We start from the raw sequence: 16309 nt of genomic DNA on the forward strand, positions 1-16309 counted from the left end.
TTAGTAAAGGACAATGGGTCCTCAAGCTACCGCCCTTGAGCCGTATCCAGCTCACTACAAAGTTTTTTTCACCTGCAGTTAGGGCCACTGGCATACCCTCAATGTGCATAAATTGAGGATTAAGACCAGAAGACCTATGGTGCCACTTCAACATCACAACCAGAACTTTGTTAACACCTGACCATCACAACAATATAAGCTTTTAGGATAGCCACCTCCAAAACCATTGGCAATAATATGAATCTGTCCTGAGCAACCTTTGCATCTATAACAACCTCCACCATTCAAAGGGAATTATACATGATTTTAATGTGTCTATGGGAATTTGAGCTCATTTGGCTAAAAAATTATTTGTGAGGTCAATTAGTGTTGGGTGGGATTATGTGGCTTTCAATTGGTGTTAAAATTCACCCCTAAAGGTGTTTAGTAGGATTGAGGTCAGGGCTCTGTGCAGACCACTTAGGTTCCTCCATGCAAAAGTCATCAAACCATGTCTTTATGGAGCTGGATTTGTGCCCAAAGGAACACAAAAGGGCTTTCCCCAAACTGTTGCCACAAGGCTGGAAGCATACAAATGCACTCAATGTCTTTCTATGCTATAGCATTAAAGCAGTAGTAAACCCAGTTTCAAAAAACACTTACATTCCCGGCATGCCGGAAATGCTAACGTTCACATTGGTTGTGCTCTCAACCAAACTTTCAAACCATCCAATGGCTGGTTTCATAACTGATCACATGTGCAGCATTATGGCAGTTGAAGAATCATTAGAGGCCAAGATGGCAGCTTCCTTGACGGAAAACGATAGAAGGGTTTACTTCCACTTTAAAAGTACCCTTCATTGGAAGCACCTGAACGCAATAATTTGGAGGGGTGTCCACATATGTTTGGCCTCGTAAAGTAGGTAAAGTAGGTATGACTATCTGTGCTGCAGATAGGACTGTGTCATTGATGTTCTGTTCTGACTATAGCCAGTGCAGGCGCTCACACTGTTTCCGATGGGTTTGAATTTGATTGGCTGATGTAAGGCAGTACAGACTGTTCCTTTGTTAAACATTTTGGTCAATGAAGCCCAATTCACAATAAAGACAGTTTAGTCCCTAACGACAGATGTTAATGTGTCAGCATATCAGCTATCGTTCCCCTTATATATACGTACTTCTAAACTCTCCAAGAACTGGCTTGCTGTCATCGTCTTCATTAAAGGCAATGATCTGTACTTTGTAACTCCGATCAGGATCAAGTCTTTGAATGATAGCTCTGGTAGCGTTGTTTTTAAGGTTTAGTTGGTTGGTTTTCCCACCTGAACATGAGAAGACATTGAGTCAGACATCTTTCATCATGGAAGAATATTGCAAATACAGCAGGAAAATGCCCATTATACCTTCACTCTTCACAAAGACGGCTAAAGTTAATTTTGGGGTCACAAGCTGACCTTCATTATTTTATTCTGTGGTGCCAATTAGTTAGTGTACTTAAAGGAGAACTCCTCCTTTAAATTAATTTTCCATAACCCCCCCTCCACAAAAGTGGTCATTCAAATAAATGCTATTTGTCATTTCTCATATGCAGCCCACAGCCAACAATTAGACTTTGTTTTCCAAGGCAGGATTAAAGGAGAAGTGCACCCTAACACTAAAATCTCTACATCTACAGACATCAAGATCTAACACTAAGCTATCTAACCCTGTAAAAAAAAAAATCAGTATACATACCTTTTTTGAAGCCGACCCGACCCCATCATATGCTGCAGCTTCGCTGTGGAGGCGGGTGCAAAGGACACAGCTGACAACGGAAGCCCCATGGTAAGTCTATGGGTGATGTCACTTCCCATTCATTTCACAGCCATTGTCGGCTGTGTCCTCTGCAAAGCTTTCACCGCTGGAGACTGGACCAGAACAGCTTCAAAAAAGGTGTATGTATACTGATTTCTTCTTTACAAGGCTAGATAGGTTAGGCTTATATTGTGGATGTCTGTGGATGTAGTGATTTTAGCGTTAGGGTGGACTTATCCTTTAAGCCTCATACACACCACAATTTTTTTTCCTTCAACCTGCTGAAAAACTGACGCCTCAGGTTGGAGCTGCTGTACTAACAATCTGATGTTAGTACATCGATCTCCCATGCTGTGCTATTGTGTTCTGACAGGGAGGTGATCCCCCGCCAGAACACTCTGTTTAGCGCTGTCAGCCATTGGCACAGAGTGCTGACGAGAAGCCGGTCGGCAGACATTTTCTGGTCTTGAGCCTTCGACAGAAGCCAGCCGAACAGGAGGCTTCTGTCGGACTGGCTGCCATGCACATGGGCAGAATGTCGACTGGTTTCCATTGAACCGGCTGATGCTGCCTGATTTCCGACCCATGTGGACTAGGCTTTAGGGTGATGCCTATGTCTCCAAAAGGGACTAAGATACAGTAATTAAACCCAGATTGATAATAAACTGAGAAGTGGAGTCTTTAACCGCTTCTGGACCAGCCGCCGCAGTTTTACTATGACAGGTTGGCCCCCCTTGTGCGAAACCACGTAACTATACATTGGCTCGCGGGGTCTGGATAGCAGGCATGCACCCGCTGCACAACGGGGGTGCCAATGCTCATGGCCGACGGTCGCAATAACCATCAGTCACGAACGATCGTGAGCAGAAGTGTGTGTAAACACATAGTTCCCTGTTCTGACAGGAGTGACGGATTGCGTGTTCCTAATAGCTAGGAACCACGAGCTGTCATGATCCGTCACTTCCTCTAGCTAGTCCCCTCCCCCTTCAGTTAGAATCACCTCCCAGGGAACACAGTTAACCCCTAGATCACCCCCTATTGTTTACCCCTTCACTGTCAGTGACATTTTACAGTAATCAATGCATTTTTAATCGCACTGATCGCTGTATTAATGCCAATGGTTCCAAAAATGTGTCAAAATTGTCAGATGTGTCTGCCATAATGTTATAACTAGTAAAAAAAAAAAAAAAAATGCTATAAATGTATCCCCTATTTTGTAGACACTATAAGTTTTGTGCAAATCAATCAATAAACGCTTATTGCTAATTTTTTTTACCAAAAATATGTAGAAGAATACATATTGGCCTTAACTGAGGAAAAAATATTTTTTTTATATATTTTTGGGGGATATTTATTATAGTAAAAAGTAAAAAATAATGTGTTTTTTTTAAAATTGTCGCACTTTTTTTGTTTAAAGTGCAAAAAATAAAAACCGCAGAGGTGATCAAATACTACAAAAAGAAAGTTCTATTTGTGGGAAAACAAGGACATCAATTTTGTTTGGGTACAACGCCGCACGACCGCGCAATTGTCAGTTAAAGTGACGCAGTGCCGAATTGCAAAAAGTGCTCTGGTCAGGAAGGGGGTAAATTCTTCGGGGGCTGAAGTGGTTAAAAAATGATGTAATTTCTGTTTACATCTTATGGTAGCTGCTTATGATTTCTGACCAGGCAGTTTGGGAACAATGCACAATGTGCCTCCCACTCCAGAAATGTGTTTGGGCAGTAAATGTGGATGTTAATGTGCGAAAACAAAATAAACTGAAATAAACTAGTTATCTGTAAAACCAGGAGGGTGTTGGGTCTCCAACTTATGTGCTGAATTTCACAAACTAGAGAAAACAAAAGTACAGTTGATTTCAGAATGAAGCAAAAAGCTTAGTGTGTATATACAATCATTTAAACATGGCTGTCTGTTAGGGTTGACACCTTTTTTTCAAACCAAACCCAAACACTTTAGCCGCGGGTGGCAAAATTGTGTTTTAAAAGGGGGAACGCTGTAGACTCTGATGTAAGGGGGAGGTTTGGTGAGCAGAAACCCCCTTACATCAAAGTTCCCCTTTACATCAGTGTTCCCAGCAATCACCCTTAAATTAGGGTTCCCAAAGCCCCCCTTACATCAGAGTCCACAGGGCACCCCTTACATCTGAGTCCCCCTTACCAGAGTGTACTCACTCACTTGGAGGCAGGAGAGAGAAGGAACGGAGGGGGGGGGGGGGGGGCATCAGTCACAGACAATGGATGGTGAGCTCACTCACCCTGAGGATGGAGGCTCAGGCATCGACACCTTTCATCCATGATGTATCTACAGGTTTCTGAGCTTCAAACTTCCAGCCCACACATCCCTTTCCTGAGGCATGGAATGCTGGGGATTGGAATGTGGGTGAGGAGACAAAGTGGTAGGGGCGGGAGGAGGAGGAGCAGATCAAGTCCTCTCTTCTCTCCTGTTCGTGTATGGGGGCGGGGCCCATGTGCACACCTATGCACTCGGCGGTTGTGGTACTTGGTTACTTGGGAAGCCACAGTGCATTCTGAATATTATGTCCAGGTTTCAGGTAGTCTGAAACCCAGACAAACGATTCAAAACCCAGACTGTCCGGATGAATTCCACACAGGTGGCAACCCTACTGCCTGTACATATATAATTAAAGTACAATCTATATAATCTATCTTTTTTAAAACATTAACACATTGGGGTTGATTTACTATAATGGGAGAGTGCTAAATCTGGTGCAGCTCCGCATAGAAACCAATCAGCTTCCAGGTTTCATTGTCAAAGGTTTCTTGAACAAGCTAAAGTTAGAAGCTAATTGGCTACCATGAACAGCTGCACCAGATTTTGCAATCTCCCGTTTTAGTAAATTAACCCCTTTAGACTATTGCCAATACTGAAAAGACGCAACTTTTGTGAAAAGCATGCAGAAGGCCTTATCCAAGTCGGTGTATACATATAAGAAAACTTCGGGTTTCAGTACACTTGAGAGCTCTTTAGATAAGTGATTTTGAGATAGGGACTGTGAAATTTTCACTTAAAGGGAAACGATAATAAATTTGGGTCAATTTGATTCTTTTTTTTTTTTTTTTTTTTTTTTTTAAGTTTTTACATATTTTAAAGTGCTTTTTTGTCTGTTTCTTTTTTTTCAATTGCTATATACAATCTTTGTTTTACAAATAAACATTTAATACAAAGGATTCCCTGAGCACAATGGTTTAGCCAAAGAAATAACACAGCAGAGAAGCTCGTATAGAGTTCCTTTGGTAAAATTAAAACTCCATATGGAAAAATCTCTTCAATGAGGACACAGACAGCCCTGAAAACCTGACAAAAGGTCTAAATAATCCTTCCTCACTCTTCCCTAGTTTAAATTATTTTGGCTTGAGTTTTGATCTTGAAAAAGGACCATGGATTCCTATCAGGAGTATGAGATATTTCAGCAATTTTCCAACCCAGTGACTTCTGTCAAGGACAAAGGTCTGCTTGGTCCAGATTTCTCTCTGCCTTATGACCACAATGATCATTCAGACAATGTGGGACGTTACGCCTTCACTCTCTGCACTGTCTGTAATTTATGCACATAGATTTGCCAGTCACTGTATCTAGAAGTTATGTATGATGTTATGGGACAAATATGATTTCTTCATTGACTAAGCTTGAATCAAATTCCTGAATTACACTTTTTCCTCTCAAAGTAGAATAAAGGAAAGGGTGTAATAGTCTGCCACAATACATGCCTATTCTGAGAATAGCTTTAACTGCCAAAGCTTTTCCTACATGGTATTGTCAAAATGCCGTGGACCAAATGGGTAAGAAATTTTAGTTAGTCATATATTAATTTTTTCAATTTTTTTAATATATTTTTTTTCCTTTATCAGAACTCATAATTTTAGGGTTGGTCTTCTCTTTATGGTATTATATATGCAATGTTTCTGTCTAGCATTAGTCTGTCCAATCCTAGCAATACCAAAAAAAACTGCCTTTCTCAACCTTTTCAGGTCCCAGAGAACCCTTACCAAAACAAATTTTTGGGTAGTCAATGGGAAAAATGCCCTTTACAATGGTGGTCAGAAGGAAGAATGCGACCCTTAGCCCTTGTACACACGGTCGGACGTTCCGACAACCAAATCCGTCGGATTTTGTCCGAAACTGTTGCATACATACGGTCGGACGAAGTTGTCGGAAACCCCGATCGTTCAGAACGTGTTGATGTTATTTTTCGTTACGACGGGACTACGTTCAGGCTAGTAGCCAATAGCTTTGGTGTAGGAATTTGATCTGAGCATGCGTGGCACTTTGTCCGATCGGAATTCTCTACACATGATCGGACAAGGTCCCATTGGATCATGTTGTCGGAAAATTTTACCGACAAGTTGGAAGACTTGGTCCGTCGGAAACAGTCCGATGAAGACAACACACAGTCGGACTATCCGACAAAATGGTCCGATCGGACACATTCCGTCGGAATCTCCGACCGCGTGTACAATGGCTTACAGTGGTGGTCAGAAGGAAGAATGCGACCCTTAGCCCTTGTACACACGGTCGGACATTGTCCATCGGAATATCGACCGTGTGTACAAGGGCTTACAGTGGTGGTCAGAATGTCACCCTTACCAACAGCTAAAAACATATTTTATGTTATGCTGCTGGCTTTGCCAAGTGGCACTGGACCTGGATCTATGCAGGCCTTTAAACTGGAGGTCAATCAACCACAGCTCAAAGATCCCCAAGCAACCTCTGGAAGAACCAAAAGGGTGGAAACCCTGGTTGAAAAGGGCTGCAATAAATAAAGACATAACATGGAGGTTTGATGGTTAACACACTGGAGTTTTAGTATATACTAAAGAGCTTATGGCATTGCTTTTGTATGGATCCAGTTTTATATATTCAAGTTTATTTGCTACTATTCTACAAAAATGTAGAATGAAAGTACAACTAAAGGCAAAACTTTTTGTTGTTTGGGATAAGGAGGATTAGAACACCTGTCAGGTTTTTATTTCTGTCCGTGCCCCTGTTGGGGAGATACACCCTCTCTATTTGACCTGTTTACCATTATCATTAAAGGAGATCTCCTACTAATTATATAAAACTCTGTATGTCTCCTTTCTTTCCACATTTTGGGTTGTCCCAAGAACAGTAATAGAGGGTAAAGCTTCCAATACTCTTGTGACACTCCAGGGATTCCTTCACTTTGATGGGATGTCCACTCACTTGCTGTTCTGGTTTTATCTTTTTGTAGTTTTGAATAGGGAGAGGTATTAGAACACCTGTCAGTTTTTATTGCTGTCTGTGCCCCTATTAGGGAGATTTACCCTCTCCATTTGTTCTGGTGTCCGTTATCATCGAGAAATAAAGTAAAAGAAAATCCCAAATTTGGGTTATCTTCAAAACAGTAAGAGAGGGGAATTCTTCCAATGGGGAAGACTGGTTTTGGTGACAACCAAGGGTTCACTCATTTTGAAGGGATTTCCTCTCTCTTCCCATATAGCTATGGATAGGATGTGAAGGGAAGCAGGGGCGGACTGACAATTTATGGGGCCCTGGGCAATAGGAGATTATGGGGCCCCCAGGCAATTAGAGATTATGGGGCCACACAGTATACACACACACAGTATACACACACACACAGTATACACACACACAGTATACACATACATGTTTCTATTGGCTGAGAAGGTACTGGAGAGGTGGGGCAGCTATAATCTCAGGATTTTTCGACCAAAAGGATGTCGGTAAGGGAAATTTCAGAGACAGATGTAAAATAAACTCAGATTTTTACATACTGTCACAGGTTTTACTGAGGCTGGCAACCCTAATGGGGCCCCCTAGTGGCCCAGGGCCCTCGGGCAGTGCCCGAGTGGCCGAATGGTCAGTCCGCCCCTGAAGGGAAGTCTCCTTAATGGGACACAAATGGCAAAAAAACTTAAAGGAGTTCTAACCCTCCTTTGCTCTATGTGAAATTAGAACGTTAGGCCTTTAGCTCTACTTTAAATCTCTGGATTGCTATTGAAAGCTGCCATAAAACAAGAAGAATAACATTATACATCTGTTGGAGGTACTCTCTCGCTGGAAGATTTATTTTTTAAAAGAACAACTTATAAATAAAACAATGCTTACAGTAAGCAATTCAATTTTTGTGTCAAATATTGCTGTGGTTACCTGATTTTGGTGTCACAAGGAGTTTATATCCTCTAATTTTATCTTTGGTTGCTTTCCATGAAATCTGCACACTGTCTTGTGACACAACATGGAATCTTAATTTTGTAGGCGGCGTCACTGCAAAAAAGAAGAAAGACAAAAACAAAAGTCTATAAACTGGAAAACATGTCCCAGGAGTCCTCCGACATACAATAGACATCCATTGTGAGTGACAGAGCCCAGACTTTACAGGTTACTTGTAATACCTCTCGCATTACAGAAATAAATTCCCGCATGACATACCATTTACAGAGGCTTGTAAACTTACACTGAGACAAGACAAGTCATGTTAGAGGTTAGAAAACTAGCAGGCAACACTGAGAACACGAACTAATGAGGTCTATCAGAGCTATAGTACACGTTTACAGCAAAAGAAAACAACACTTCCAGAAAGGATTAGTTACAGTCAAGGACAAGAGGTATTTGGACTAACTGATTTGGAAAAGAAAGAGGTCCAGGTCCAGATTTCCGCAAAAATGGGACTTTAAAGGACCATGAACGCTTAAACAATTAAAATTATATATAAAATGGTACAAATTTATTACAAAAAATAAATAACATTATACAACAAAAACTGAAATACATGATGACAATGAGATGGTCCAAGAAATATTGGATGAATGAATAGTGGAAGAGGCCCACACCAACTGTCAGAAAGACAGGTAAAACCCAACTCCTTTCAACATGTAAGGTAAGGGTCTTCTTCAGGGAAAGAGGAACGGGCTGGGAACTTCCAGATGAATACAGTCAATCTACAATATTAATATAGACATAATTACACATAAAATACCAAAATATCCAATATTAAATAGACACATCAAACAATATTTACAATAATTCAGTTGTGTCTATTTAATATTGAATATTTTGGTATTTTATGTGTAATTATTTCTATATTAATATTGTAGATTGTCTGTATTCATCTGGAAGTTCTGGAAGTTCCTAGCCCATTCCTTTTTCCCTGAAGAAGACCCTTACCTTACATGTTGAAACGCGTTGACTTTTACCTGTCTTTCTGACAGTTGGTTTGGGCCTCTTCCATTATTCATTCATCCAATTTTTCTTGGACCATCTCATTGTCATCATGTGTTTCAGTTTTTGTTGTATAATGTAATTTATTTTTTGTAATAAATTTGTACCATTTTATATGTCATTTTCATTGTTTGAGTTTTTATGGTTCTTTAAAGTCCCATTTTTGAGGAAATCTGTTTTTGCATAGTTACAGTCAAGGACAGGGCTAAAGCAAACCTGTTATGGGAACGACAGAGGGGCCACTATTGTTGACTCCCCCTTCTAAATATTCTAGTTTCCTGGCTGTCTCTGGTATCACTGATTTTACAGTCATTGACCCAGAAGAAACAAACTGATCAGAAGAAACAAAATGATCAGAAAAGTTAACGGAAAGTTGGAAATCCTGGATCTGGGTCCGGACATAAATGATTGAAGTAAGAGTCAGCCAGACAACTAGTATTTTCAGAAAATGAAGCCAGAAAGGATGGCCTCTGTTTATTTTGAGACAGGTTCCCTTTAAAATTTCAGCTGGAATGTCAGTTTAAATCAGTTAAATAAATTCAAGGAGCATAAAAATAAAAAGGTGCCCAAAGTCTTACAGTTTGTTTTCTTGGGAAAGCAGCCACAGCCCAAGAAGAAAGGCATGTCCCCTTCCAGCATAATGCAGAGGAGGACCCTTGCTCTCTGTGTAGAAGCAGTGGTCTCTCTGTGGAGGTCCGACACACCCCCTGCTGAGTCAGAGCTAGAACTTTCCATTCAGCAGGAAGCAGGGGCTTTGCTGATTATTGAGCTATAGGTCTGACCTATTGGTGGGGTGGCAGAGGGATCATTTCTTCTGCACAGTGAGCAAGGGTCCTTCTCTGCAGCATGCTGCCAGGAGACGCAATTTTCTACTTTGGGTGTGGCTGCTTTCTAAAGAACATTAACTGTAATGCCGCGTACACACGATCAGACATTCCGGCAACAAAACCATGGATTTTTTTTTTCCGAAGGATGTTGGCTCAAACTTGTCTTACATACACACGGTCACACAAATGTTGTAAAAAAAGACGTAAGTATGTGGTGATGTACAAGACGTACGACGAGCCGAGAAAAGGGAAGTTCAATAGCCAGTGCGGCTCCTTCTGCTCGATTCCGACCAAGCGTGAGCTTTTGTGCAACGGACTTGTGTACACATGATCGGACATTCCGACAACAAAGTTTTGTTGGCGGAAAATTTGAGAACCTGCTAGTCAACATGTGTTGGCGGAAAGTCCGACAGCAAATGTTCGATGGAGCATACACATGGTTGGACTTTCTGACAACAAGCTCACATCCAACATTTCCCATCGGAAAATCCAACCGTGTGTACGCGGCATTAGACTTGCACACCTGGAATGTATTTAGCTGATATAACTAAAAGTTTGGCCCCCTCTACGGGAAGAGATTTATCTGATCCCTCTAGTCTGTTTGAATGTTAGGTTGGCCAATCATAGGAAATTATGGTTACAGGCTGGAATGGTTAGGGCTGAAATGCCAAATACCCTGGTTGGTATCCTCTTATTATGATCTCACAGTCAGTTTATTTGGTAGATGGACTTTTGTTTTTGTTTCTATGAGACCTTTAGGTCTTTTTGGGACCATGTGCAACTCATATGCCCCTTTCACACTGCCATAACTTGGGGCGTGATTTCAGGGAATGCCTGTGTAAATTTGAGGTCTATGGACCTCAACTCGCATCAAAGTCGGATCAAAGTAGTACAGGGACTACTTTGAAGTACGACTTGAAAGTCACACAGATATGAATAGTACTCCTTGTAAATCATGGGGTAAGACTTTGCAGTCCTAAGTCGCAGCACAAGTCACACAAGTGTGAAAAGGGGTCTTAATGTATGTAACTTTAATTTGTTGTGAGAATAATTCTCTTACAAGCTAAATATTTTGAATGCTCTGTGATATTTGACAACCAACTTTGTTTAACCCCCTTCTTTGCAATAAAGCTTTTGTAAAAGAAAGTGTGGTTGGACTGCAAAGGCTTAGTTCACCTTGATCACCCTAATGCCCTTTGCAGTCCCTTAAATATAATTACATAACCCTCAAGTAAGAAGCTTTATAAAACATACTTTAATGCTATTTCTCTACCTGTAAGCATATTTGTTATTAGTAAAGCCTGCCCCAACAGTTTTCCAAGCTTCATCCAGTCTTCTTTCTGGAATGGAGCAGTCATGAGCAAAAATGTTCCCTAGTGGTAAAGCCCTGGGCACGGGCAGGGCATGGAAGAAGAACATGTTCCTGTACTGTTAGGGTACTTGTTCTAGCAGCTGCTCCATTGAAGCTGATTCATTTAGGGTAATGTTATGGTATTTAGGGTATTTAGAGATGGCATAGGGTATTTCTTTGTTAAATAAAGGCAAAGTATCCCTTTAAGTTTAGGGGGCAGAGATGAGTGAATTTATGTAGTGCTGAACTGGCAAATCTAACATTTATCTATGTCAACCAGAATTTGCAAGGTTTGTCTGAATATGAATATTGCCCCATTGATGTAGTTACTATGTGGTGCAGCATTGGTAAATCCAAATGCATTGCGAATGCCTGATATACACTATATTGTCCGAAGTATTGTGACACCTGCCTTTACACGCACATGGACTTTAATGGCACCCATTCTTAGTCCACAGGGTTCAATATTGAGTTGGCCCACCCTTTGCAGCTATAACAGCTTCAACTCTTCAGAGAAGGCTGTCCACAAGGTTTAGGAGTGTGTCTATGGGAAGGTTTGACCATTCTTCCAGAAGCACATTTGTGAGGTCAGGCACTGATTTTGGACGAGAAGGTCTGGCTCGCAGTCTACACTCAAATTTATCCCAAAGATGTTCTTTCGGGTTGAGGTCAGGCCAGTCAAGTTCCTCCACCCCAACCTTGCTCATCCATGTCTTTATGGACCATGCTTTGTGCACTGGTGCGCAGTCATGTTGGAACAGGAAGGGACCATCCCCAAACAGTTACCACAAAGTTGGGAGCATGAAATAGTCCAGAATGTCTTGGTATGCTGACACCTTAAGAGTTTCCTTCAAATGGAACTAAAGGGCCAAGCCCAACCCCTGAAAAACAACCCCACAATAATTCCCCCTCCACCAAATGATTTGGACCAGAGCACAAAGCAAGTTCCATAAAGACAAGGATGAGCGAGTTTGGGGTAGAGGAACTTGACTGGCCTGCACAACCTCGCCCTATAAATAAAACATATCTTAAAGGGATGTTCCACATCTGGACTTTTGTTTATGAACTTGCATGTGTTCTCTTGAGTTTTTTCCCCCCTCCACGAAATGATTTGGACCAGAGCACAAAGCAAGCTCCATAAAGACATGGATGAGCGAGTTTGGGGTAGAGGAACTTGACTGGCCTGCACAAACTTGCTCATCCATGTCTTTATGGAACTTGCTTTGTGCTCTGGTCCAAATCATTTGGTGAAGGGGGAAAAAACTCAAGAAAACAAACACATGCAAGTTCATAAACAAAAGTCTAGATGTGGAACATCCCTTTAAGATATGTTTTATTTATAGGGCGAGTTTGTGTAGGCCAATCAAGTTCCTCTACCCCAAACTTGCTCATCCATGCCTTTATGGAACTTGCTTTGTGCTCTGGTCCAAATCATTTGGTGGTGGGGGGAAAAAACTCAAGAAAACAAACACATGCAAGTTCATAAATGAAAGTCCGAATGTGGAACATTCCTTTAAGCCCCTGTACACACGGTCGGAGATTTCGACAACCAAATCCGTCGGATTTTGTCCGTTGGATTTTGTCCGTCGGATCTTGTCCAAAACTGTTGCATATACACGGTCGGACTAAGTTGTCGAAAAATCCGATCATTCAGAACGTGATGACGTAATTTCGTTACGACGGGACTACGTTCAGGCTAGTAGCCAATAGCTTTGATGTAGGAATTTGATCTGAGCATGCGTGGCACTTGGTCCGATCAAAATTCTCTACACATGATCGGAGTATGTGCGATCGAACCAGTTGGTCGGGAAATATTTCCAACATGTTGGAAAATTGGGTCCGACGAATATTCCGACGGAATCAGTCCGATGCATACCACACACAGTCGGATTATCCGACAACGCGGTCCGATAGGACACATTCCGACGGATTCTCCGACCGTGTGTACAAGGGCTAAGATATGTTTTATTTATTGGGCCACAGTCCTTTAAACCAAATAAAATCACAATTAAATGCCCCAAAATGTAGTTATTTGACATTTCTAATGCTCTGTATTAGTTGCTGTTGAAAAAAGGCAACACAATCAATGCTAGCTTTTTTTGTTGTTTTTGTTTAATTAAAAAAGTGATTTAAAGGACAATTCTACTTTTGAAGTGGAGCCAGCCGGAGACGTTTTTGGAAGAAAGGCTGTGTGTTGCTGGACAAGGCTGCACAGTAAACATTGCTGGAATGGGGAGTATTTTAATTGCCATGGCAGGCTACATTTATTGGGGCGAGGGAAATACAGGGCACCTTCACTCAAAGTGAACTTGTCCTTGAACCCTCTTGCCTGAAAATTTTGTAATTTAATTTTATTGGTCCTTTAATACATTACAACCTTTTTTGTTATCTTGAAATCATTAATGATGATTTAAAGATAAAGATAAAGATAAATACAGTGGTGTGAAAAAGTGTTTGCCCCCTTCCTCATTTCCTGTTCCTTTGCATGTTTGTCACACTTAAGTGTTTCGGAACATCAAACCAATTTAAACAATAGTCAAGGACAACACAAGTAACCACAAAATGCAGTTTGTAAATGAAGGTGTTTATTATTAAAGGTGAAAAAAAATCCAAACCATCATGGCCCTGTGTGAAAAAGTGATTGCCCCCTAAACCTAATAACTGGTTGGGCCACCCTTAGCAGCAACAACTGCAACCAAGCGTTTGCGATAACATGCAATGAGGCTTTTACAGCGTCCTGGAGAAATTTTGGCCCACTCAACTTTGCAGAATTGTCCTAATTCAGTTACATTAGAGGGTTTTCGAGCATGAACGGCCTTTTTAAGGTCATACCACAGCATCTCAATAGGATTCAGGTCAGGACTTTGGCTAGGCCACTCCAAAGTCTTCATTTTGTTTTTCTTCAGCCATTCGGTGGTGGACTTGCTGGTGTGTTTAGGATCATTGTCCTGCTGCAGAACCCAAGTTCATTTCAGCTTGAGTACACGAACAGATGGTCGGACATTCTCCTTCAGGATCTCTTGGTAGACAGCAGAATTCATAGTTCCTTTTATCACGGCAAGTCTTCCAGGTCCTGAAGCAGCAAAACAGCCCCAGACCATCACACTACCACCACCATATTTTACTGTTGGTATAATGTTCTTTTTATGAAATGCAGTGTTCCTTCTACGCCAGATATACTTGGACACACACCTTCCAAAGAGTTCCACTTTTGTCTCATCGGTCCACAGAATGTTGTCCCAAAAGTCTTGGGGATCATCAAGATGTGTTGTGGAGAAATTGAGACGAGCTTTGATGTTCTTTTTGCTCAGCAGTGGTTTTCTCCTTGGAACTCTGCCATGCAGGCCATTTTTGCCCAGTCTTTTCCTGATGGTGGAGGCATGAACGCTGACCTTAACTGAGGCAAGTGAGGCCTGCAGTTCCTTGGACGTTGTTGTGGGGTCTTTTGTGACCTCTTGGATGAGTCGTCGTTGCGCTCTTGGGGTAATTTTGGGCGGCCGGCCACTCCTGGGAAGGTTCACCACTGTTCCATGTCTTCGCCATTTGTGGATAATGGCTCTCACTGTGGTTCGCTGGATTCCCAAAGCTTTGGAAATGGCTTTATAACCCTTTCCAGACTGATAGATCTCAATTACTTTCTTTCTCAATTGTTCCTGAATTTCTTTGGGTCTCGGCATGATGTGTAGCTTTTAAGGATCTTCTGGTGGACCTTACTGTGTCAAGCAGCTCCTATTTAAGTGATGCCTTGATTGTGAACAGGTGTGGCAATAATCAGGCCTGGGTGTGGCTAGAGAAATTGAACTCAGGTGTGGACAACCACAGTTATAGTATGTTTTAACAAGGGGGGCAATCACTTTTTCACACAGGGCCATGATGGTTTGGATTTTTTTTCACCTTTAATAATAAACACCTTCATTTACAAATTGCATTTTGTGTTTACTTGTGTTGTCCTTGACTATTGTTTAAATTGGTTTGATGTTCGGAAACACTTAAGTGTGACAAACATGCAAAGGAACAGGAAATGAGGAAGGGGGCAAACACTTTTTCACACCACTGTATATCTATGAGGATATTATCGTGCTTAGCTGCTAGTTAACACCTTTCCGTGTATAAATTCATATTGCCAGTTTTTACTATCTTATCTTAAAAAACATAGAAGAATTTTGTTTTTCGAGTTTGACTGTGGAAATTTTAAATCCAACAAGATACAACAGGAATAAAGAGCAACACGAAGACATCAGCGGAATAGTGAGCTTGGCTTAAACATTTAGTTACTAGCACATTTTAGTACATGTGTAAGGTGGTAGGAATTGCTGGGGGAAATGATCCATTATTAATAGCTGCAAGGCTGACTATGGCATGCATTAATGAATCTGCATAGTTTTCCTTTCCACTTGCAAGATCAAACAAACTGTACAGCCGCTGCACATGGAATTCACAATCTACAAAGAGTTACATTTAAAATAAGACTACCTGCACCTTAAAATCCTTTAGGGTTTGCACACCTAAAATTGATTCTCCAGGTTTGGGTGGGTTTCTGGCAGAATCAATCAGCTGATGAAATACCAAAGTTCTCTAGCAACTTTAAGAACTACTGTATATACCGAAAAAATGGTGGACACCTCCTGATCTTCATACCTTAATGAACTTGTAGGACATCCCATTTCAAAACCATGGGCAGTAATATGGCGTTACCCTACACCACAGGGTGGGATTTTTTTGGAACTTGCCACAGCTACCTGGAGCACCTTGTAGTAACTGCACCAAAGCAAAATGGTTATTTTACTAATCATTTAAACCCTAAAAAGTGTGCTTTAAATTTAGGGTAGATATGGTGGTCAGATCACCACACTTGTGTTCCCATCTAAGCCCACCAGCTGATATAAAGGCTTCTATCTCTACCTTTTAATTTCTTTACATATCAGAATTAAAACTCCATTCTGTGCAGGAATAACTGAAAATAGCAGTGGGGAAAACATATTGCTGCAATTTCCCATAGATATAGTAAGCTACTGGGTAACCTAGCCCAGCTAACTCCAGTTAGTGCTGTTTTTGAGTAGACTGACCCTTTATTAGCCCTTGTACACACGGGCGGACATTCCGACAACAAAATCCGTCGGATTTTGTCCAACGG

General features: G+C 41.3%; 1 protein-coding gene across 3 annotated transcripts in view; it reads right to left on the minus strand.

Moving 5' to 3' along the window:
- The window catches only part of COL14A1 (collagen type XIV alpha 1 chain), a 258472-nt gene that overhangs the window by 178194 nt on the left and 63969 nt on the right, over window positions 1-16309 (minus strand). For 2 of the 3 annotated variants that reach the window (XM_077493281.1, XM_077493282.1), the window contains exons 3-4: window positions 7927-8043; window positions 1158-1301 (exon numbers count right to left, since the gene is read on the minus strand). The exons of the other annotated variant lie outside the window; for it this stretch is intronic. In XM_077493281.1, coding sequence (XP_077349407.1) covers window positions 1158-1301; window positions 7927-8043 — 261 coding nt within the window. The remainder of the gene's footprint in view (window positions 1-1157; window positions 1302-7926; window positions 8044-16309) is intronic. 3 annotated transcript variants of the gene reach the window in all.

Source organism: Lithobates pipiens, unplaced genomic scaffold (assembly GCF_037356315.1).
Source record: "Lithobates pipiens isolate NorthernLeopardFrog02 unplaced genomic scaffold, aLitPip1_a1.2 Scaffold_19, whole genome shotgun sequence".
Taxonomy (NCBI): domain Eukaryota; kingdom Metazoa; phylum Chordata; class Amphibia; order Anura; family Ranidae; genus Lithobates; species Lithobates pipiens.